The sequence below is a fragment of the Canis lupus genome, chromosome 25 (genome assembly GCF_048164855.1).
Source record: "Canis lupus baileyi chromosome 25, mCanLup2.hap1, whole genome shotgun sequence".
NCBI classification, from domain to species: Eukaryota; Metazoa; Chordata; class Mammalia; order Carnivora; family Canidae; genus Canis; species Canis lupus.
Genome location: NC_132862.1, coordinates 18,544,768 through 18,568,376, shown reverse-complemented (window position 1 = coordinate 18,568,376; position 23,609 = coordinate 18,544,768). Strand labels below are relative to the sequence as shown.

General features: G+C 40.3%; 1 protein-coding gene across 1 annotated transcript in view; it reads right to left on the bottom strand.

Moving 5' to 3' along the window:
• Nucleotides 1–23,609, bottom strand: part of TMTC1 (transmembrane O-mannosyltransferase targeting cadherins 1) — a 273,784-nt gene that overhangs the window by 148,762 nt on the left and 101,413 nt on the right. Inside the window, exon 6 of the mRNA XM_072798473.1 lies at nucleotides 1,842–1,923. Coding sequence (XP_072654574.1) covers nucleotides 1,842–1,923 — 82 coding nt within the window. The remainder of the gene's footprint in view (nucleotides 1–1,841; nucleotides 1,924–23,609) is intronic.

The following is a 23,609-nucleotide window of genomic DNA, read 5'->3' as shown; positions in this document are numbered from 1 at the left end:
ATAAATAATACTGCTGTGTTTTGAATAAACACATGTGAAGAGTTCCAATCCTTGAATGCCCTGAAGCAGAACATTCAAGAAGAGTTATTTCAACAAATCCCAGGAACAGCTTTTGTATCACCCACTGGAACTCTATCACTAAATGGTGCTATTCTGTTGCTAAGGTGAATAAGAAAGCCAGAAGCAGAGACATTTCTGTGGGGATGAGTTTTGTTTACAAGGGAGTTCCAGATGATTCTCATTTCAATAGGACCAATTACATTATTTTTATTAAAGTCAGAGGGAAAACTTTGCTTGAATAAAAAGCTAAAGGATTAATTTTGGAGGTAATTAAGGCCGGATTTTTTTCCATGAATATCATTGACTTCCTTTATAAATATCCTTTATATAAATAACCTCAAATCCAAAAACCTAAAATAAATGTACGGTGTCAGCCAAAAGCATATCAACAGTAAACAATGCCTAGGCAGCAATTTAAAATCATCTTAACACTCACAAAATGTCCTGCTCAAACTGAATTTAAATTCTTAAAGGCATTATAATGGAAAGTATCAACGACAACAGTAACAGGAAAAGTACCCTGAAATAATATAAATTCCCTAAAATACTATGTAGAGGAAAAAAGCTGTGATAATTAAGAGTAGGAAGATAAACAGCAGAAAGGACTTTGAGAATAAATTTTTAAAAGAACAAAAGGATTAATAATTGACAACTTCCATCACAGCAGTGCTGTCAAATTACTTGCATTCTCATACAATTCTAAGAAAATAAAACACTTCTGAAACCAGTGATGAATCATTCTAATTCTATGCAAAGATACTGAGAAATACTTTAGAGAAATATTTTGTCCATTTGTTGAGATTGTCCAGTCAAGGCTCTCCACCCTCATTCAGTTTTTGTATACTATTCCTCCATAAACATGTTTTAATGTCAAGAAAGAAAAAAAATCACGTAAACATGACATTACAAGTCAAAGACTTTATGTAAGTTTCCTATCAAAATTTGTGGGAAACTGCAACAGCATTAGAGACTGGTCTCCTAATCTGGAATCTTGAATCCAACAATGTAAGAAAGTGATTAATGTGACAGTCACCAAAGATGGCCACCAAGAATTCCTGCCCCCTTTGCATGTGCATTCTGCTCTTCCCAACAAGGATGAAGCCAATCGCCCCTCCTCTTAATCTGAGTTGGTCTTATGACTTGCATTGACCAACACAATGTGGGAGCAGATACACTGTATCAGTTCTGGGCCTAACCCATGACAGGTCCTGCAGCTTTTGGTTCATTCTTTTAGAACCCAGCTGCCATGCTGTAAAGTAGTCCTGGCAATCCTGCTAGAGAGAGGACACGGGGAGAGACCCTAGGAAATGAGATACCACAATCTATAACTGCCAGCTATAGGAACCTGCTTGTGTAACTCCAGTGAAAAACCATGAGGAACATCAGGACCATCCAGCTCAATGATGCCCAACTAAAGCATTCAAGGCAAACATCTGCGGTTGTTATTTCAAGCCACTACATTTTGGGGCGGTTTGTTATACAGCAATAAATACCGAATATAGCCAGGTTTGTGCTGCTTCAAGAACCCAGGATTAGCACCTTGAAAGGGAATCATAAAATATTATAGTTCACACTGTCTGTGTCACTGAGTTCACATATCCCTCGGAGGCTTTCATACATACCTTCTAAGGCTTTGTAACATTTATGGCATGTAAATTCTTTGATCCTAAGATCGTGTTGTTACAATCTATTGCTGATTCTATTAAATAATCTGAATCATGTCTCTAAGCCAAGTAAAATATTCCTCATCAGATATTTCAGACGCATGTATATACACTTACATAACTTATGACCAACGTGGCCCTTTTTAAGAATGGCCTCATGGTAAGCAGGAAATTTCTATTGCTCCTTGCTGTCAGACACCTGAAACAGGAAAGGAAAAAAAAGTCTTAAATAAGTGTTAGAGTCCACTACACATAATGCTCTCTATTCAATGTGAATAAGCTATTGCTTGAAAAAAGGCTAGAAAGGATCATAGCTAAGAGCGTGGCTCCTGGAGCCAGACCACCTGCATTTCAATCCCCCCAGCTGCTTACTGTTGGAAGACCAGGGGCAAGTTTCTAAACTTCTTTGCACATCTATTTTTCTCACTTACAGAAAAGGAGATAATAATAGTACCTACTCCACATAACGGTTGTGGGAAAAAATGAAATAATATATGGAGCAGGATCTAGCACTATTAGCTATGAGTATTACTATCCCATCTACCCCAAATAACCCAGGCATTCTGCCAACTGTAGTATGGTTACACTGGTCAAAGGGATGATCAGAAACAAAGTAAGAGTTTATCTACTTCATTTAATTTGAGAAGTACTATGCTTTCAATCTACACAATAGCTCTCAAATATCTTTTTTATAAGATTTATTTATTTTAGACAGAGAAATATAGAGTGGGGGGAGGGGTGAAAGGGGGGGGAGAAAATCCTAAGTAGACTCCCCACTGAGCACAGAGCTCAAGATGGGCTCAATCCCACAACCCTGAGATCATGACTTGACCTGAAATCAAGAGTCAGACTTTTTTTTTAAAGATGTTATTTATTTATTCATTTATTTGAGAGAGCATGAGCATGGGGAGTGGGAGGGGCAGAGGGAGAAGTAGACTCCCTGCTGGGCAGGGAGCCTGAAGTGGGGCTCCATTCCAGGACCCTGAGATCATGACCTGAGCCGAAGGAAGATGTTTAACCTACTGAGCCATCCAGGCACCCCAAAAGTCAGACATTTAACTGATTGAGCCACCCAGGTGCCCTATCTCACAAATACCTTACCCCTGAAAAAATAACGGATGCCAAGGTCACCCAAGGTTAAGAAATTCATCCTACCTAACAAAGTTAGTAAGCATCAGTGGTGGGATCAGAGCTCACCAATATGCAGTGGGCAATTTTCTCACCTGCCTATGGCCTCTGGAACCAAACTAGGTTAAAAGAATGTCAACTTCCAGAGGGCAGAGGGGCCCTGTATCTACCATAGCTCACTCATTTGCACAAAGTGGGAGCTCCATATTTCACATAAGGCACATGATTGGCTGGCTTTCATAAAGACAATGAAAGGGAAGCAAGAGAAAGTTATTAACAAACTCCAAGCAAAAGCCTAAAGTGCATGATTTTCACCCACATGCAAAATTTCTATGTTTTAAACTACAAAGTGAAGGAAAGTCAAATGGAATCATGTAACCTAGGAGCATTTCCTACCTCATCCTTTTTTCCCCATTTTCCCTACCCTTTCCCACATTTTTTCTTTTACTCCATCCATTTTCTCCTCAGAGGATTTCTTCTAGAATCTCTTAAAATATGCATTTGAATGAAGTCTCTTTAAACAATGGGAATATTTTGAGAGAGATCCCTTTTTAAGGCTGCAGTGGATTAATATCACAAAGAAGTGTCCATCTTGACAGCTGCTTATAAAATATATATGGTTGCTCTGTTTTCTATCAGTTAAACGTGTCCAAATGGCACTAAGGAGGCAATAATGTCACTCAGAGTCAGGTCTCTCTTCTGGCTTCCCTTTTCCTATTCCTGGTTCACAAACAGCTGTGGATCTGACCTTTCAGAGTTTTTAATGAGTGGAGAAAATGAGGTGAGCCCACAAAAACACAAGTCAGCTTTTAGCAAAATCTGGACTGCATCCAACCCCAAGCACTGCACTGAAACCTTTCCTTTCCCTTAGCTCTCAAGCTAGGCAAGGAGGAAGGCCGGGGATATTGTCAGCTCTCACAATGCAGATGCATCACTAATGTCCCAAAATACATTTAAGGGAGTCCATCACTTCCTGAATCCGAACATGAGATTTTGTGTATATTTGCATCCATGTATATCTCGGAAGCAAAATCCTTGGCTCTGATTTTTCATGTCAACTGGATCTATGATTCCAAGAAGGTTAAGCCATTGCTAAGTGGCCTCTCTCAGCTCTGCCTATTACTATCATTTTCATGATGACTCAACAAAGATCAAGCCTGTATTATTTCTGCTATTCCCTTCCGAGATGTAAGATAAATGGCAGCAGGAAGGGAATAGCAGTGCAGGAAGGAAAAGGTGCTGGGGAGTTCTGAAATTGCCGTATCACTGAATGAAAAAGAGCTTCTTGGGTTGGTCCGCTTTCCAAAGCTTCATTTCTCAGGTTCCCTCCATTGCTGGTTTATTTTAACACAATGGAAAACACTAAAAGAGGTTGCCTCTCTATATAACAACCAACCACAGGGTTTAGGATTTTGTTCAATGTTAAACTTAGGTAAATTCCTAAACTCTGCATTTTGTTTCACTGAAAGCTCACTAGGATGGTTATTTCAGGGAGTGATATTTATAAAGTGTCCCTTTGTTCAGAAATTCTTCTATCCAAGACAAATTCCATTTCCTTAAGAAGTTAAGCACCTTCAGACACCAAATAATTTGCTCTTAAAATGTAGCTTCCCAAAGCAATGAAAGCTTAGAATGATATAGGGAGCAGAGGTTGAAAAATTATTTCTTTCAAAATTCCTATTTCTAGTTGTTGACCAGTATTAAAAAAAGAAAATAAGCCAAAATGATATGGCCCCCTTTTCAGTAAACACTAGGTTAGAGGCTGAGATTCCTAAGCTCATACAGGAAGCACTCCAAGAGCTGAATTCTCAGTATCCTTTCCTCCTCCCCAGCTCACAGTAAAATTAGATAGTGGGATTTTACCCATTGGTCTGTGATATATGTATGGTCTATAAAGTAGAACTGAACAACAATAACAAATAATGAAAATACTATTATTAATAAATATAATAAAAATACCGAATAATTAATATGTGCCAGACAAATCTAAGTAATAAAACCGTAATTATTTACCACTTATAACAATTCTATGAGAACAATAGAATTCCTTTTTTAGCGAGGAAGAGACCAAAAAACAATATTTAGCTATTCTATCACATTCTCTCAGCTATTCATTTAAATCACAAGCAACAGTACCTGTAAGTGCCATTTAAACAAAAGGCTCTATGCAAGTGCCATCACTGATAATTTTCAATTTCAGCCAAAGTCTCCACTGTTTTTCCCTGTGAAGCCAGAGAACATCCCAACAACCCAACCAAAGCACCGAGGAACCCCACGAGAATAGGAACCAAGGGTTCTATCCCTTTGCTTCCAATTCACTGGTTATAGGCCTTTCAACAAGTCTACAAGGAGCTTTGTTTTCTTCTTGTATCAATGGGTTGGACTCAATGGTTTCAGGTCTAAAATACTGATCTTTGGATGTCCTCACCAATTGATGACATCACAAAGAACAACTGAAGAAAAACAGAGAGAAAACTGAAATTTTAAAAAGAAATGCTAAGAGATTAGGAGGAAGCAAATGTTAACTGACAGATCCCCCCACTTTAGTAGACTTCATAATTTGTATTTGCGGATGAGAAAATATTTTAAAATTAGTGTGGGGTGTTGGCATTATCACACTCTGCATTTTTAACAATTTCTGATTGTAGGCAAACAAAATATCAAGATTATCCCAAATAAATTCCATGTCCTGCATTTCCCCACACCCAATACTCTCTATTTTTCTGACATCAAATTTTCTACTAACATCCTCCTTCTCAGTTTGATTGTGTTCGAATATTCAGAGCTAGACGTGACTTCCTGAAGTTCACCTCCACAGCTTCTCATCAACAAATTCCATATGAGGTCCCAGCTGAGCTAAGGACAAGCAACCACCCTGAGTCACCCACCATAATCTTGAGAGTTAAATAAATGCTCCTTATTTTAAGCCACTGAACTTTGTTGACACAGAATTATTGTCAGCAGATAATTGATATGTATAACACAATGATCAATAAATGCTTACAGACCCAAAAAGAATTTTCAAATTATTTTTCTGCCTCCACTCGAACCTACCCCACCCTACCCCCTTCTTTTCCCCTGTGTGTTCTTTATCCTTCAGTGCTAGATCAGGGTGCAAATAAGAATACTCAATTTGGGAGGCAGATAGCAAGCTGGAGGAGGAAAACCACTTAGATGGTAGTATTTCCCGTAATCTTAAATCCTGCTGGTTTATTTTTTATTTTTTTTTAAAGAATTTATTTATTTATTTATTTATTTATTTATTTATTTATTTATTTATTCATGAGAGATAGAGAGAGATTGAGAGGCAGAGACATTGGCAGAGGGAGAAGCAGACTTCATGCAAGGAGCCAGATGTGGGATTTGATCCCGGGACTCCAGGATCACGCCCTGGGCCCAAGGCAGGCACCAAACCACTGAGCCACCCAGGGATCCCCCAATCCTGCTGGTTTAATTGAAGATGTTATATTATACTTTTCAGCCCTTCTCAGTGATGAGGGAACAGAAGGCAAGCTGAGGACAAAGCAGAAGCGGACACCCTACAAATCCCCGCCCCCACCAGGTGGGACATGTGTGACATTCCTCAGGCGCTCCTAGCTGCCCGCCCTAAGCATTTTTTATCAATAACCTAGCTTCCAGAAAGAAATGTAGATACAATTAAGTGTCCTTATAATCTGCAGCCCATTGACAGGTACTTGACGCGGGCAGAGTGTAATATTCCTCCAGGAAGCTCCCAACTATCTTAATGTTACTGCCTTGCTAGAGGGAAAAACAACCTTAATTGACAATGGCAAGGCCTCCAGGATCCTGTCTTTTTTAACATAGGAAAATCCTTTTGAAACCTCCCCTTTCCTTACCTCCCCCAACTCCCAAGTTATATTGTCAGCCACCCCTCACAAGCCAAGGGCAGCAGCTCTTCCTGCCCATGGTCCTGTCCCCATGCTTTAATAAAACCACCATTTTGCACCAAAGATGTCTCAAGAATCCTTTCTTGGTCATCAGCTCCGGACCTCACCCCAGCACCTCACCTATATTCTAAAATGACATCATCAGGATCTATAAAAACCTGTTAATTTTTGCCTTAACTTGAGCCCCTGGGGCAAACATCTCAAATACAAAGAGGTGCTACTTTTTAATATTATGCCAATAAATTATAAAAAGCTTGAAAGGGCTCAGAATACATGACCCTAAAATATACCACTCTGGTATGTGTATTATTTTAAACTGAAGGCAATCAAGACCCAGCCAACTCAAGAAAAACCTTTACCTCTCCCTTAACTACCTAAAAGAATTTATAGAAGGGGCCTGCATCCTATAGAAAGCTACACCAGAGATAACTTTTATCTGAATGACTTACCAGTATGATCAAGCAAATCTGTTATTACCAAACATCTGCTCTTCCTATTGTCCTGCAAATTATCTCCCCTCCCTTCCTTGGAAGCCCCAGGCCCCTACCCCATTTCTTAGCTCAGGAAGGCCTGTAAACCTGATTTGCCTTTGGGTCTCATATTTTTATGGGGCTCCCATATGTAGGAAATTAAATTTGTTTTCTCATGTTAATCGATCCTGTGTCAATTTAATTATTAGATCAGCCAAAGAAGCTGAAAGTGTAGAAGGAAAATTTTACCTGTCTTATGTGCTCTAGACAAAATTCCTTCTAGAACACCAATCATACTAATTTAATTTCTCCTGTTCTTTCACGGTAAGAAAAGAGACTCATAAAGGGTCCTATACCATGATCAAAATTTTTTTAAAAAATTAAATTCAGAGTTTTTTAGAATAGGAATTCAGGTATCTGCTTCTGTTTGAAACACAAGAAAAAAAGGTGTTTTGTTTTGTTTTGTTTTGTTGACCAAAATAAAAAAGACACAGCTCACAATGGAAAAGATTATAAGCTTAACAAAAATAACAAAAGGAAATTTAAGTGTCTTTGGGTTCTTCTTTAATGCACTCTCCTTGAACCCATAAAGTGCCTCATCTAAATCTTAATAACCAAAGGCATTCTGAAGAGGAGTGAAACACCCTTTGATGTGTCCTTTGATATTCAAATGCAGAGTCTGAAGGAAAGGAGCTAACAATTCTAAGAAGACAATGATGAATTTCTCAGTTTTATCTATTCAAAAACCCCAATTGACCTACAATACCCCATTCCGTAGCTGTGGTAAATTTTTCTTCCAGAAACTTTAAAATTAGCTCAGTGTGTTATTTACAAAGAAATGTGTGGAAATAAAGACAGAGAAGGCATAGGGGGAACTGGAAGAGATCAGAATAGCTAAGGCAGTTTTACAGCAGGGGAGGGAGGGGGGATGAACTCCAGAAATATTAACTGATTTGCGGAAGATCAGGATCCTTCGATGTCAAAGATCAATGAGTTCAGGCTTTATTAATTAAATCTGTAGTCTAAGTTATATTCCTTCTAAAATGAATTTAGTCAGAGGTCTCAACTTTTATTCCTTCTACATGTAACAGCAAAAATTCAGTTCTGGTGATGTCATCCTTGTCTGTCATTAGCAGTCCCAGAAAAGTTTCAATTCATTCATAATAGGGAATACTTAATGCATTTCACATGCCTTAGTCACTGTGCTGAGCACTTTACCTTTTTTAATTGGATTCAATGCCATACCAGCCCCGTGAGCCATGCTGGTCCCCATCTTGTGAACAAGACTGAAGGAAGAATTTACTCAGGATTTTGCAGCTGGCAAGTAGCAGAGGCAAGATATCACTCCAAATCCAAAGCATTCACTACTCTATGCAGCATATAAGTAAAATAGATCTGGTTTATTTAGTACATTTTCAACAGATTATTTATTAAATGCCCTTCTGCGTGTTAACAACACACTGATTTCTACTGAATTAAAAATGATTGGGACACCTGGGTGGTTCAGTGGTTGAGCATCTGCCTTTGGCTCTGGGTGTGATCCTGGGGTCCTGGGATGAGTCCCACACTGGGCTCCCTGTGGAGAGCCTGCTTCTTCTCCCTCTGCCTATGTCTCTGCTTCTCTGTGTGTGTGTCTCTCATGAAAAAATAAATAATAACTTTAAAAAATGATTAAGTTCATTCATCTTCAGTATCTTCTCCATTTCTACGAGTCTAGAGTAAAACCTTTAGTATAAGTTTTTCAAACGAATGAACTGAGGTAGTGCACAATTCTTGAAGGGTCTTTTATCAAGTATCCTCTTAAAGGTTAATATGTGTAATGGTTGCCACAGTTTGAAATATAAGCTTCACGTACCATGGGCTGATTCAGAATTCCTAAGTGAGAATAGCTGGCCAAAAGGAGAGCATGTGCATAGTTGAGAGGGTGTCACTGTACTATGAACCCATGAGCCAGCCAGCCCCACAGAGAGAAGTGGCAAGCAGCAACAAAATGAACCAGATAAGGATGCCCCAAGAGTGACAATGAAGCTGACACCTGAGGAAGATGAGACGTGAACCAGGTAAGGTGAAAAGGAATAAGACAGGGATACAGAGGCCTAGGATTGAGATAAAGCAAGCAAGATGAGGAAAATAGAAGTTCACTCTAGCTCTGGGATGTAATACTTGCAGAGTGGCAACACCAAGGCTGGAGAGCCAGGCAAGGGCCCCATTGACTATCACATCCACTGTGGAGTTTGGACTTCATTCTGACAGCAATGAACAGCTGGTGAAGGGCTTCACATAGTGATGACCCAATGGGATTTCCAGCAGAAACTGTCACTATATGATGTTGCTACTGAGAACACCCTGAGGTCCGCAACAAAGAGCAAAGGCCCTAGCAGCCCCTAATGGGGAAATGGTAGGCAGCAGTGATTCTGAAAGTTTCTGAGATCTCAGATGCAGAAATAGATGAGGTTCTAGTCCAAGTAGGTAGAGAGACCTTATGGTAGGATAAATGAGAAAGGCATATGTTGTTATGTTTCTTTAGCAGTCTGATCTAGCATTAAGCCTTTTTTTTTTTTTTTAATTTTTATTTATTTATGATAGAGAGAGAGAGAGAGAGAGAGAGAGAGGCAGAGACACAGGCAGAGGGAGAGGCAGGCTCCATGCACCGGGAGCCCGATGTGGGATTCGATCCTGGGTCTCCAGGATCGCGCCCTGGGCCAAAGGCAGGCGCCAAACCGCTGCGCCACCCAGGGATCCCAAGCCTTTTCTTAATACATTTCAATTTTGTGTTGACTGGTCATTAATTTGGTATCTATAAAAACTTTCTACTAACCAGAATATTAAATCGCCAAAATAAAAACCCATTACAAGAGTATACATAGATGCACTGTACGGCCTTTTCTATGTCAAAGGGCTTTACAGTCTAGTCTAATATTTAATCCTTGAGTGATCCATATGCCCTTGGCAGAAGAGAGAGCACCATCCCCACATTACAGATCTGGACCTAGTGAGCAGTGCCTCCTGAACCAGAATTCAGACGTGTTATGGCTGATTCCAGGCCTGTTAGCTGCATCACGTGATCTCTTCTCCAATCACACTTTCAAATACCATTTGCTGAAGGTTTCCCCTTATTTCTATCCATCCAAACTTCTTGCATACCAGACTCTAAGAACTCATGCAAATGAGATTACTGCTATTTGCAATGCATATTTGTGTGGGTACACAAGTAAACTTTTGCACTGAGAAGATAAAAAACAGCCAATGATACCATAATCATATTTTCTAAACCTCTTATTGGAATATATGGACTGATAAATTCCAATACAATTCAGCTAGTGAAAAAGTGTTTTTGGTATTAGGGACTGTCCTGGTAAACTGGGGAAACACCCTTTCTGTTAACAAGGGCAATAAAATGATAGCTGACACTGCGTCAAAGCCTACAGTGCCCCAGGCTTAGTCCCTACGTATAAATCCTCAGCACCTTCCTAGAAGTTGTGCACTATTAAAATCTTCATCTTATAAATGAGGAAACCAAAGTATTGAGGATCAAAAAACCTGCCTTAAGGTCTAACTGGTAGTAGGCAAGGAGTCAGAATGTCAAATCTAGCTTGTACCCTTAATTACCAATGCTTTGCTACTTCTCTATCACGGCCAACTAAATGTCTTCACCTTCCCTTGCCTGAGTCTCAAACACTACTCTCAAGTCCAAATGCGTCATTAGCATGTGCTCAAAAGGATGATGATTCAGGATACCATATATACCCGATCAGTTTAGGAAATTAACAGAAAGGCTGCTGCAACTTCATCGCTATGAAAAACGACAGGCTGTTCCAATAGCAAGATTCAAGTTGCAAAATACTGGGCACTGAGTTAGGTCCTATAAACAATACATATAAGAAATAAAACATCCATGGAGCATTTAAATAACAGCTAAGGGCCAAGAACCTGAACTAAGCACCTATATTAGCTCTTTAAAGACACACAACAACAGAGTATGAAGCAGGTGTGATTTCTACCACACAGCATGGGCAGCCCCTCCTCCTCTATACCAAGAATGCTCCTCTGTCTATCAGGGTCAAGGGTCTGAAACCTGAATACGGAAACGCAAAAGTGGAATTCTGAAACCATGACAGCTCAAAGAGCAGTAGAATATCCCTAAAGATCACTGATGTTGTTTCTGCCTCCCTTCTGCTCAGCCACAAACGGGCAAGGGGTCACACCGGGCAGCCAGCTCCCTCTCCCCTAAGACTTCCCCAGTCGTCACCTGGCATCACCCTTGTCCCTAGAGCACTTTTAATATCCAGAGCAGGACCGTGTCTCACCATGGTCCCATCTCTGACCTCCTCCTTAGGTGTTTGAAACCTTACAGTCAATACCCAGACTGGGCACCATGCAGGAAGGGTGGGGAGTCATCGTGTGCTGTAGCTCTGCATCCTCTCTTGGCCTCTCCTGCACTTGTTGCATCCATGTAAAACACAGACCAGGCTGGCCCAGCTGGGACTCTATCCCATTTTTATGTTTGTCCCAAGGTAACTTAGGTTAGGGTCTGTGCTACAGATGCAGACAGCTTAGATTTTAGACATGCCGAGGAGGAAGCCTCGCTTAATTATGTCTCCAATCCAGCTTTCAATATAGGGCCTTCGGCTCATGGTCTGAAGCAACTCCTAAAAACAGAAGGTAAACCCAGAAGCCCTCTGGTACACATGGGTTCACGCACAGGGTTCATGCAGAGGCCAAGGAGGACACGTGGCTACCTGGGCTTCCTGGAGACCATGGCTCCTCCTGAGATAGATCACTTCCCAGCAGCCAAGGCTGTGCTGTGGTCAAGATAGGTGGCCTAAGTAAGAAAACACAGCACCATTCACAGGGAGATAAGCACAGCTGATGCAGGAGAAGAGAAACCTTTCCTTGGTCCAAACTTATCCAGAGTACAGCCCATTTCCCTGGCTCCAAACACTAACACCCTTTATAGCAAAGGTCAGAGGGCTGACCGTCAGAACTGAAAGGGCTGGAAAGGGGGCCACTGGTCATTCCTGCATAGTCCTGGCAAACACCTTTAAAAAAAAAGATTTATTTATTTATTTGAGAGAGAGAGAGAGAGAGAGAGCATGCGCAAGCAGGGAGAACAGAGAGGGGGAGGGAGAAGCAAGTTCTCCACTGAGCAGGGAGCCCAACATGGGGCTTGATCCCAGGACTCTGGGATCACAAACTGAGCTGAAGGCACCTGCTTAACCGACTGAGCCACCCAGGAGCCCCAGCAAACACCTTTAAAATTCTCATTTCCTACAAGAATGTAACTGTAGGGGGATTCAAGTTTTATTTCACTTGGAATTCTTTTTTACAGTGAGGACAAATATGCCACATATTTTAAAACGTTTTAGTTTTTAAGGTCCAACTCTAGGCAATTTGGTTTCATTTTTAAATTCCAGTGTTCACACATGTTGAAAGCTCCTAAGGAGAAAGCTTTAACTATGATTTCAGAGTAGAAATAATAACTGTGGTGGCTCTTAGCACAGAATATACATAACACAGAAATACTCATTTTCAGATAATTGTCATGGTTTTAATGTTTGTGTAAAATTCCAGTACTACGGAAGTTAGGAACACATAATAATTAAGTCTATGTAATTTATTTTCAAATGCATGCTTTTTTTGGTTGCATCATTTTTAAAACTCTCCTAATTTACTTCTAGATAGGAATCTCATTTTATTTTTAACAAAGATTTTATTTATTTATTCATGAGAGACACACAGAGAGAGAGAGAGAGAGAGGCAGAGACACAGGCAGAGGGAGAAGCAGGCTCCATGCAGGGAGCCCGTCTTGGGACTTGATCCCAGGTCTCCAGGATCAGGCAGGCACTGGGCTGAAGGCAGCGCTAAACCGCTGAGCCACCTGGGCTGCCCAGGAGTCTCATTTTAAAATATAACATGGAAAGATGAAGTAGGAAAATTGCCAAAGGAACTAGAAATTCCAGTCCCAGTCATGTTTTTCATATGTATACTCATATCTAATTATATTTATTTAAATTTTTCAAAGGAAACATTCAGAAAATAATGTTGCAGGGCACCTGGGTGGCTCAGTGGTTGAGCGTCTGTCTTTGGCTCAGGGAATGATACCAGGGTCCTAGGATTGAGTTGTACCATCGGGCTCCCCACAGGGAGTCTGCTTCTCTCTCTGTGTCTCTCATGAATAAATAAATAAAATCTTAAAAAAAAAAAAAGGAAAATAATGTTGTGATGTCACAGTGTGTTAAGTTTTAGTCATCTCTGTATATGATGCCTTGGTTGTCAGAGGTCTAAAGGTCTCTCATACTAAGCTCATAAAAGATAGTGCCTGTGACAGAGGGCCAGCCCATCTTGCGGAATTCTGGCTCCTTCAGTTCCCAACTGAAAGACTAGCCAACCCTTTCAACCTCTCTGGGTCTCGGGTGCCTCAGCCATAAAGGATCATCCTAATTTCTACCTTACAGGTTCACTGAAAGGATATCAATGAGACAAGGTATGTAAGTGGCTCAACACAGTACCCAGAATATAAAGGCACCCAAAGTAGCCATTATTGGAGTAGTGACCACAACTTCAATGGAAATTCTAAAACACTATGGCCTGTCTTTCATGGCCACATTAAAAAAAAAAAAAGAATGAATCAGTGAACTCATCAAGGGTTAAGTATAGAAAAAGGACTCATCTCCCTCAAGGTCTAAAAGCTCCCTCCTTCCTGAAAGGAGAAGGGAAAGAGATCCAAATATTTTCCTAGAAGATGAAGCTAGAATTTAGCTTTCAACATTCTTCTCATTCACTGGTTTCCTTTCATTCAGCTTGGATGCTGAAGCCAGATCCTCCAATGTGGTGGGCAGGTTGTGCCTCCCCAAGGTAGTTGGTTGAGGAGGTGGACTAGAGGAGCGCTGCAAGGGCTGAAATCCAGCCCATGCTCCCTACAACAACCCAGGCACTCTGGTGCCCATTGCATCCACCTTGAGGAAGGGGAGCCTTGTCTGAATTCTGTCAAAAGAGCAAAAGGTGCCCTCAATTCAAACGTCATACACTTGGCCACCACACACCCCCAGCTTTCTCTACTTCATGAAAATATCCACCGCTATTGGCCAGCAGCAGCCTGGACATTATTACTTAATACTCATTAAACAGTTTCGTTGTTCTAATGACTTTCACAGCAACTGCTAAATATAGTGTTTCCGTTTTCTTAGCAGCAATTTTATTTTCTCATGGACACACTACCACAGTGTTGTTATATTTCCAGTCACCAAACCAAGTGTAAAGTAACTTAATGTTAGCTGACTAACATCATTTGTTTCTGTATTAACTCACCTAAGTTTCCATTGCCAACTCACCATGGTGTTTGATACAGTAGGAATTTAGTTCATTACACCAAATTTTAAAGATTCTTAATCATCTAAGTCTTAACACTATCTTTGCAAATCCCACCATTATCAGGGCCCAATGTGGGACTGTCGAACACATTTTTCCTCTCCTAAACTGAACTCAAGCCCAATTAAAAATCCTATGAAGTTTTCCTCTAACGTTTCCAGATTCTAGAGGTGTTATACACAAGACTGGATTGTTGGCAAGGGTGACCAACCAGTCCAGCATGCCTAGACCTAAGGAGCTTGCTGGGACATGCTTTCAGTGCTAAAATTAAGAAAGTCCTGGGAAAACCAGAATGAGCTGGCCATCTTCTAAGCAGGTCGGTAGGATACAGTAGAATTAATTACTATCAACTAAACCATGAGTTTTGCAAAAAAAACCAAAGAAATTATCTCATTATCTTTTTCTTGCTTTGGACAGACACACCTGAGTGCAGATGCACACACACAAACGCACACACCACCACCCCATATACCTTCTTATCCATGACATGCTATTCCTTATGAAGTAGAGTTTAATCAAAAACAAGTGTTTCTTTGGTGGAAGATATTTACTAATTGGTTGACCTTGTTAATTCTGAAAACATATGAACTAGAATTTTCTCACCCACGCTTTCCAACTGTCAGACCAATCCTCTCTACTTGGCTAAGCCAATATAAGGTATTCTTAAAGTGGCATTTTATTAAAGTAATTTAAGGAAAGGAGCGCAGGGAGAAAAAAGGGTTTAATAACTACTAAGACTGTACTGAGTTTGCTATATGTGCAATCAATGGAATTGTAAGGACTTTATTAACTAGACTGTAAAACTGCCTGGTTGATTACAGTAGAGGTTAATATTTTTTTTTTGAGGTTAATATTTTAAAAGTTAAATTCAATTCAAACACACACCAGAAATTAAAAGGAATCTGACAGTCTTGATTTAAAATACACCATGTCTATAAATGATAGACACAGTGGTGCCTAAAATGATCAATCTTAGCTATAAACAAACAGAACCAAACATTGAAACAAAATAAAAGATCCAAAATCTCAAGACCTATAATTTTGACACATTTACTTGTTTATACTCTGCCATATGTAAATATTACATATTCATTTTTCTTTTTATATACCAGTGAGACTTAATTGAAATCTTATGAAAGCTTTTCTATCTTATACGCCACTCTTTTTCTTATTGTCTTTTCCTGGTACACAGGGCTTGACGACTACAGGATTATTTAAAATCATTTGCACTCTCTATAAACACTAAGTTCCAATTTCCTGGGCCCCATTACTAAAAACACCACACTAAAAGCAGATTTTTCCACTGTTCAATGATCTTCTATTCACGTAAAAGAACCAGATTATGAATATTAAGTGAATACTTTAGACTGACAAAAACAACAGATGTTCATCATGAGGAAAACAAACTCCAGAAGAACTTATTTTGACACATCCCTTGCCCAAATAGGAAACCTGATTCCTGCCATGGTCAGTCAGTGTGCAGTTTCTAGGGGTCCCATCTGCACTCGGCCTTCAAATCAAATAGGCCAACTCCAGGAGTAGCAGACTGGGCACAGCCTCTCTTCAAGATGTTAGGACATGGCAACCAGTGAAATTCTATTAGCCAGGTGATTAAGAATTATGCTTGATTGCAATTTCTCTAACAAGCACTTTATGAGAAGCCAATAGAAGGTGGGTACCCTTAGGTGGCCAACCGAAATATGTCCCATACATGCTGGATGGATGCCTTCAGAGAGGCCTCACCAGTGTGGACAGCTGGGGGATCATTAACTCCCGACAGAGCTGGCTGGTACACTACCGTGTGCAAAAAAGAAAAACATCTTGTCCTTGTATAATGTGATTTGGTTACGGACCAAAATAAGACAATTCATGTGAGGCCCTTCTGGTCCTTCTGTGGAAATAGAGGTACAGACAGGGAAACATACCCATCTGCCTAAAATCACTTACCATTCCAAGCCCTTATGATTTTTCAGGTCTACCTTCAAGAAAATAGCATAAATATATTGGCTGACATCTAATTTTACTATGTTCTTCTTTCTTAACTCATTCAAACGAATGGATTTCAGGATCAAGGTTATTGCAAATAAAAGTAAAATAAAATTTGCAGCATGAATAACCCTTTTCCTGGATGGCTGTTTTGCACACTGTGATGTTGTTTTGTTTCTTTGTATTTACCATATCTGCACAGCACCAATGGGCCTATTCACTGGTAGACACTTACTCTGCAGTTATCTCTATACATAAAATGTGCTATAAAATATGCAGAGGACCATGAACAATTCAAATAAGAGATGTGAATTAATCCATATTGGATGAGCCATTTTTACACAACCACATGATTTAATTTCTTCATTTGCCAAAGACCACTACTTCTATCATTATACTATTTTACAAACTTAATAAACTAATATTTCTGCAATAATCAGAAACTCATCTACTAAACAACTTCCTCTACAGCTTATACATACAAAAATCAGAGATGGGGCAGCCTGGGTGGCTCAGCTGTTTTCTCAGGGCCTGACCCTGGAGAAGCAGGATTGAGTCCCACATCAGGCTCCCTGCATGGGGCCTGCTTCTCCCTTTGCCTGTGTCTCTGCCTCTCTCTCTCTCCCTCTCTCTCTCTCTCTCTGTCTCTCATGAATAAATAAATAAAATCTTAAAAAAAAAAATCAGAGATGAACAAAAATTGCTTCTGAGCAACCAAAACTAATGTTTCTAACTCACAATTGTCCATTTTTTTCCCCTAAAACATAATCAAACCAGGCAGATATGCTAATACAAGTATACTGTAACAAGGACTGGTTTGCTGTTCCCCAGATCCTGTTTACTTTTTTTCCTGAGCACACAACTTCTCGACTTCACTTGTGGTTAAAAACGACCACATGACTGAGTTCTAGCCAAAGGAAGGTGAATGGAAGTAACAGCAGCACTTCCAAGTCTGGCCTATATCATCTTCCTGCATTTCAACCCCGAAGCATTTTCCTGTTCCTGTGTGATGAAGGCAAGCACAGTAATGCAAAGTCACTGCTTAAAGGTAAAAGTCACAAGATGGAAGAAGCCTGGACTCCTGAATCACAGTGTGGAGGTAAGCTGCCCCCCTGTCAAGAATATTTAGTTCACACTTAATGTGAGTAAGAAATAAACTTCTATCACATGTGAGCCATGCTCATGGCTGGTGTTATCTTACTTAATACAGATGCCAACAGTAACAAGAAGTGGTATCTAAAAGCAAGGAGAGATCTACAAATTCATCTTTGGGAACAAATCTGAGATAGTCTAAAGAATTTATATAAGGAACATTAGCATCTCATTATTTACAAATACTAAAGTTTTGAAAACTATAATAGGATTCAATGTTGACATGGGCTCCAGGAGACAGATAAAATCATGGACTTCTCATGGGAGTGAACATTTGTATAACACCATGTACTTTTTTCTGAATAGCAACTTGGCATCACACAACAAAACCTAAAACATTTCGCCAACCTCTGGTAATCACACTCAAATTGGAAATGCACAGAAACAATTTTGTTCACATTAATGAAAAGCTGGAAACAATCTAACTATCTAATTATATGGAAATAGTTACATAAATTTTAGCATCACTATACAGTGGAATAATACCATTTAATCATTCTAGATTATGTTTAAAAGAATATTTATAGGGGCATCTAGATGGCTCAGTCAGTTAAGCATCTGCTTTGAGCTAAAGTCATGATCTCAGTGTCCTGGGATGGGTTAGGCTCCCTGCTTGGTGAGGAGTCTGCTCCTCCCTCTTCCTCTGCCCCTCCCCTCCACCTCATGCTGTCTCTTGCTCATGGTCTCTCTCTCTCTCTCAAATGAATAAATAAAATCTTTTTTTTTATAAGAATATTTACTGATGGGGCATCTGGGTGGCTCAGTGGTTAGGCGGCTGCCTTTGGCTCGGGGAGTGATCCTGGAGTCCCCAGATTGAGTCCCACATTGGGCTCCCCACAGGGAGCCTGCTTCTCCCTCTGCCTATGTCTCTGCCTCTCTCTCTCTCTATGTCTCTCATTAATAAATAAATAAAATCTTAAAAAAAAAGAATATTTACTGATATGTGTAAATACTCATATCGTTAAGTAAAAATAAAAGATGATCAAGCTGCATATATAATATGAATCTAGCCATTAAAACATGTGTATGTGCAACAGAAGATTGGACAGCTCTCTATCACTTTCTGACTGCATGTTTCTATCCCCCTCTCCCCCAAATGCCTATGTTGGAGTTCTAGTTCCTAATGTGATGGTGTCTGTAGACAGGCCTTTGGAAGGTGACTCGGTCATGAAAGTGGAGACCTCATGATGGGATTAGTGCCCTCAGAAGAAGGAAAGAGCCGCTTCTCCCTCTACTTTCTGTCATGTGAGGATACAAGGTAGCAATCTGCAAATCAGGAAGACAGGACTCACCAACAACTCAATCTACCAGCACCTTGATCTTGAACTTCCCAGCCCCAGAACTGTGAAAAAGAAATGTTTCTTGTTTAAGCCACATAGCCTTTTTAAAAAAAAATTGTATATAAAGGTGAGTTTTTAAAATTTTATTTAAATTCAATTTGCTGAGTAGCCTGGGTGGCTCAGCGGTTTAGTGCCGCCTTTGGCTCAGGGCCTGATCCTGGAGACCCAGGATCGAGTCCCACGTCGGGCTCCCTGCATGGAGCCTGCTTCTCCCTCTGCCTGTATCTCTGTCTCTCTGTCTCTCTCTCTCTCTGTGTCTCTCATGAATAAATAAATAAATAAAATCTTTAAAAAAAAATAAATTCAATTTGCCGACATAGAGTATAACACCCAGTGCTCAACACATCACCTGCCCTCCCTAATGCCTGTCACTCAGTTACCCCATCCCCCTGCCCACCTCCCTTTCTGCAACACTTTGTTTCCCAGGATTAGGAGTCTCTCATGATTTGTCTTCACTTTAATTTTTCCCCACTCAGTCTGTCCCCTTGCCTTATGGCCCCTTTCACTATTTCCCATATTCCATGTGGGGTACCAGCTGCATAGCCTGAGAACTGAAACTGTAGCCCTCAGCAAGCCAGGGATATGGGAGTTCCTGAGTCGCACACTGACTCTTGGCCACATTGTTCTCCAGATACAGCTCCTCCGCTCCCCCGTCTTTGAGTAAATAGCTTATTCTTTTACCTTTTGCAGTAAACATGTTTTTCTCTGCTTCCCAAAGTTAATCATTCCTATAGCCAATCTGCTAGCTCTCTTAATAAAAACTGGAGGAGACAAGGCCTTGGGGGTCCTAGTCCAAGTCTGGTTTGAGTCCGAGTATTGGTCCCCCTATCCCCCAGATTAAAATTCATTGAGACTCCCCTAGTCTTTCTTCATATTGTTGCCTCTGACTATCCTGGATCTGGGGCAATTTCACATATGAGTAAAACCATATGATAACTGTCTTTCTCCAACTGACTTATTTCACCACCCTCCCCGGTTCCATCCACATCAATGTAAGTGGTAGGTACTCACCCTTTTAGATTAAGCCACATAGTTTAGGGTTATTTGTTACAGCAGCCAAGCAGACTAAGACAGTACCAAAACCCTAGTCCAGGTTACCCTGGGCTACTTAGTGTTATTAGGCATGTCTTGTAATTTCTTCTGCAAAATTTTGGTAGTTTGGAATTTTTCAGTAATTAACATGAAATACTTTGTTATTCATGAGAGACACAGAGAGAGAGAGGCAGAGACAACAGGCAGAGGGAGAGGTAGGCTCCTTGCAGGGAGCCCAATGCAGGACTCGATCCTGGATCCCGGGTTCACGCCCTGAGCCGTAGACAGATGCTCAACTGCTGAGCCATCCAGGCATCCCTAACATGAAAAATACTTTGATAATCAGAAAAAAAAAAGTTCAATGAAGTCTATTATTTAAATAAAGTGTTTTAAAAAGAAAGTTAAAAACAAGAAAAGATGGAATCTTTAGAAGCAGATATGAGAGCTAGAGGACAAAGAGCAGACAAAGATGAAATCATGTGCGCCACCCTGGTTGTTCCTAAGGAGCTAGTATAATATAATAGTTGCTCAGTAACCAACATTCATAACGATGACCTTCATATTCTGCTACGGAGTGGTCTCTAGGATACATTATTTAGAAAAAAGAAAAGCAGAAAAGTATATAATACATGTTAACATTTATCTAAGCTAGAAGGATGGGGAGTCTATTTTAAATTAAAACTAAACTGGGGCATCTAGATGGCTCAGTCAGTTGAGTATCTGACTCTTGATTTTGGCTCAGGCCCAGGCCATGATCTCAGGGTTGTGGGGTCCCCACATCAGGCTTTGCACTCACCACAGAGCCTGCTTAAGACTGTCTCTTCCCCATCATCCCCCAACTTAACACTCTACCCCCCTCCGCCCCCACCCAAAAAAAAAAAAAAAAAAAACTAAACCAAACTGAAGATGAGAAGGAAGAGGAAAAGGAGAAAAGAAGAAAGGATTACCTACAGGTGGAGGGAGGCAATGGGATAGGGAGACATGTCTGAGTACCTTATATTACAGATTTTGAAGCAGTCTTTATACGATTGTAAAAACAAATTAAATCCAAGAAAAAAATCCTTAAAAATCACAAGCAACATATAACAAACGAGTCAAAACTACACAGAAGTTCCTTTCCAAGACCACAGAAAGGAACTAGATCAAGTAAGTTTAAAGCACAGTAATTTTACTGTATATATCTAGTTCTATATACTTTAGAAACATGAAGAATTATAAAAAATTCAGAAACTACTTTTAACAATCATATTGTTTCTGGTAATGTTGATATTGTTATTTTGAGACTATTACATGAGTAACGTAGGATAAAACAAATACATAATTATACCAATGTGGTTAGGAACCAGAATTTCAGTAGGCAGGAAGACAGACAGAGATACCATCAAAGAGGTTAGGTAAAAATCCTTGCAGTTCCAAATTTTAACTGGAAGTGTTAGCTAGGATATAGTGGGAAGCTCCTCAAGTAAGAGGGTTGGAAGCTAACAGCAGAAAGAGGGGAAAGGAGGAAAGCAGGGCAAGAATGTTGTTTTGCAAAACCGACAGTTCCAGCCAGGGAGTTGCCCCCTTAGATGGGGATGCCTAAGCATGCCTTACATGAGCCAGTTTGAGCTAGATTCGAGCTGAGGACCTGTGCACAACCCCTGAGTTGTGCTGAAGTTACCTTCAGCTCATTATAAAACAAAGATCCTCCTCCTGTGGGTGAGGTTTTCTGCCACTTTTTTAACTACACTTATTGCACTAGCTTGTTGACATCAAATGAAAGTGCTTATGCAAGCTCACTGCTCCCGCCCCACATACACCCAATAAAAGCTTCCTGTCCTAACCCCAAAAGGAGACAGATTTTTTAAGACATGGAAACTCAAGGAACTCCATGAAAGACTGCCTTTTTTGCTCCTTTTCCTGCTTCTATTCCTCCTAGGACCTAGACCCCCACCTCACACATGTCCTATAGTACCGATAATGTAGGTCCTCCTTGTAAAGGTCAAGGAGTTAATGATTTCTTTGCCGTCTTCCAGCACAATAGGTAATACCTAACAAGTGACCTAAGCAGGGTTATCATGAATGTTTTCCAAGACCGCTGACTCACCAAGACTCCTGGCTCCAGAGCGTAAGTGACTTATAGAGGTCACCTGAACTTGTCTTTTTTCTTGGATTCCTGAGAAATTACGTGCACTGGACCACAATCCTCAGTATATCCCAGACCCCAAGCAAAGTTGAGACTCAATCTCCTCTCCTTTCCTTTCCCAAATGTTTGTTCTCTGTCTGCTCTCTGTGTCTTCAATAAACTCTGCTCTCACATCCTCTTGGCTCATATTTCATTTCTATTCTGCTCAAAGCCAAGGACCCTCTTCTCCTTGGACCCACCCAGCCTGCATCACTTTGAGAGCTATCTCCCTGTCTCCTTACTTGTAACACTAATAAAAAGTTCTTGGCTTTCAACATTTCCTTAAATTTTGTTTAATTTGAGGCACCCCAAATGGCGAACCGCTTGAGTTCAGTTAAAAGTATCAGAATGAACTCATTACCTATTTTCATATTTTATAGATAATCGATTTTGATAGAACTCACCACTGAAAAGGCCTGGTGACACAGTGAATTATCCAGTGGCAGTGAGCACCACAAATGCCCTCATCTGGGTCCTAAAAACCATTCCCCAATAAAAGGAACCAAAAGCTCTTAGAGAAATGGCTGTTTTCGGGTCCATTGTAGAAAATGAATAAGATGAACATGGAATATCTAGAATAATAAGAAAGACAACCGAAATCACATCAAGCAGCCTTAGGGCCAACTTGAAAAAAGCTTCTACTGACCAAAATGGACATTGGAACATCAACAATATAGCTGGCAAATAGAGGAAAGAATCAAGTGTTTGTCCTGTGTTGCCAATATAAATTGTATCCTTAGGGTAACCAAATGTTTCATGAAGAAATGTTTCTTTTTTTTTATTTAAGATTTTATTTATTTATCATGTGTGACACAGCAAGAGAGAGAGAGAGAGAGAGAGAGAGAGAGAGAGAGAGGCAGAGACACAGGCAGAGGGAGAAGCAGGCTCCATGCAGGGAGCCCGACGTGGGACTCGATCCCGGGTCTCCAGGATCATGCCTGGGCTGCAGGCAAGCGCTAAACCGCTGCACCACCAGGGCTGCCCAAGAAATGTTTTGATAAATATTCTAGCAGATAAATGATGAGAGAATGGTAGAATTAGAACAGCACAAATTTCAATCCCTACTGAAATAATGGGTCAAGGCATATAGCAACTCACTTCACAAAAAGAAAAATAGCAGAATTACTCTCTACTATCTATTTACCCAAAATAGAAAACCTAAATGTGATCGAACTTCTAAATCCAACTATCAGTTTTACAGTTAAATATAGTGGAAAGAAGAACATATCATTTGACAACATGGAGATGCAATCAGCAAAAGACAGGATGAAAAGAAAACAGTAACAAACAAAAGCAGAAGTGAGAACTGAAAAAATTCTCAGCATTATACTGAATTC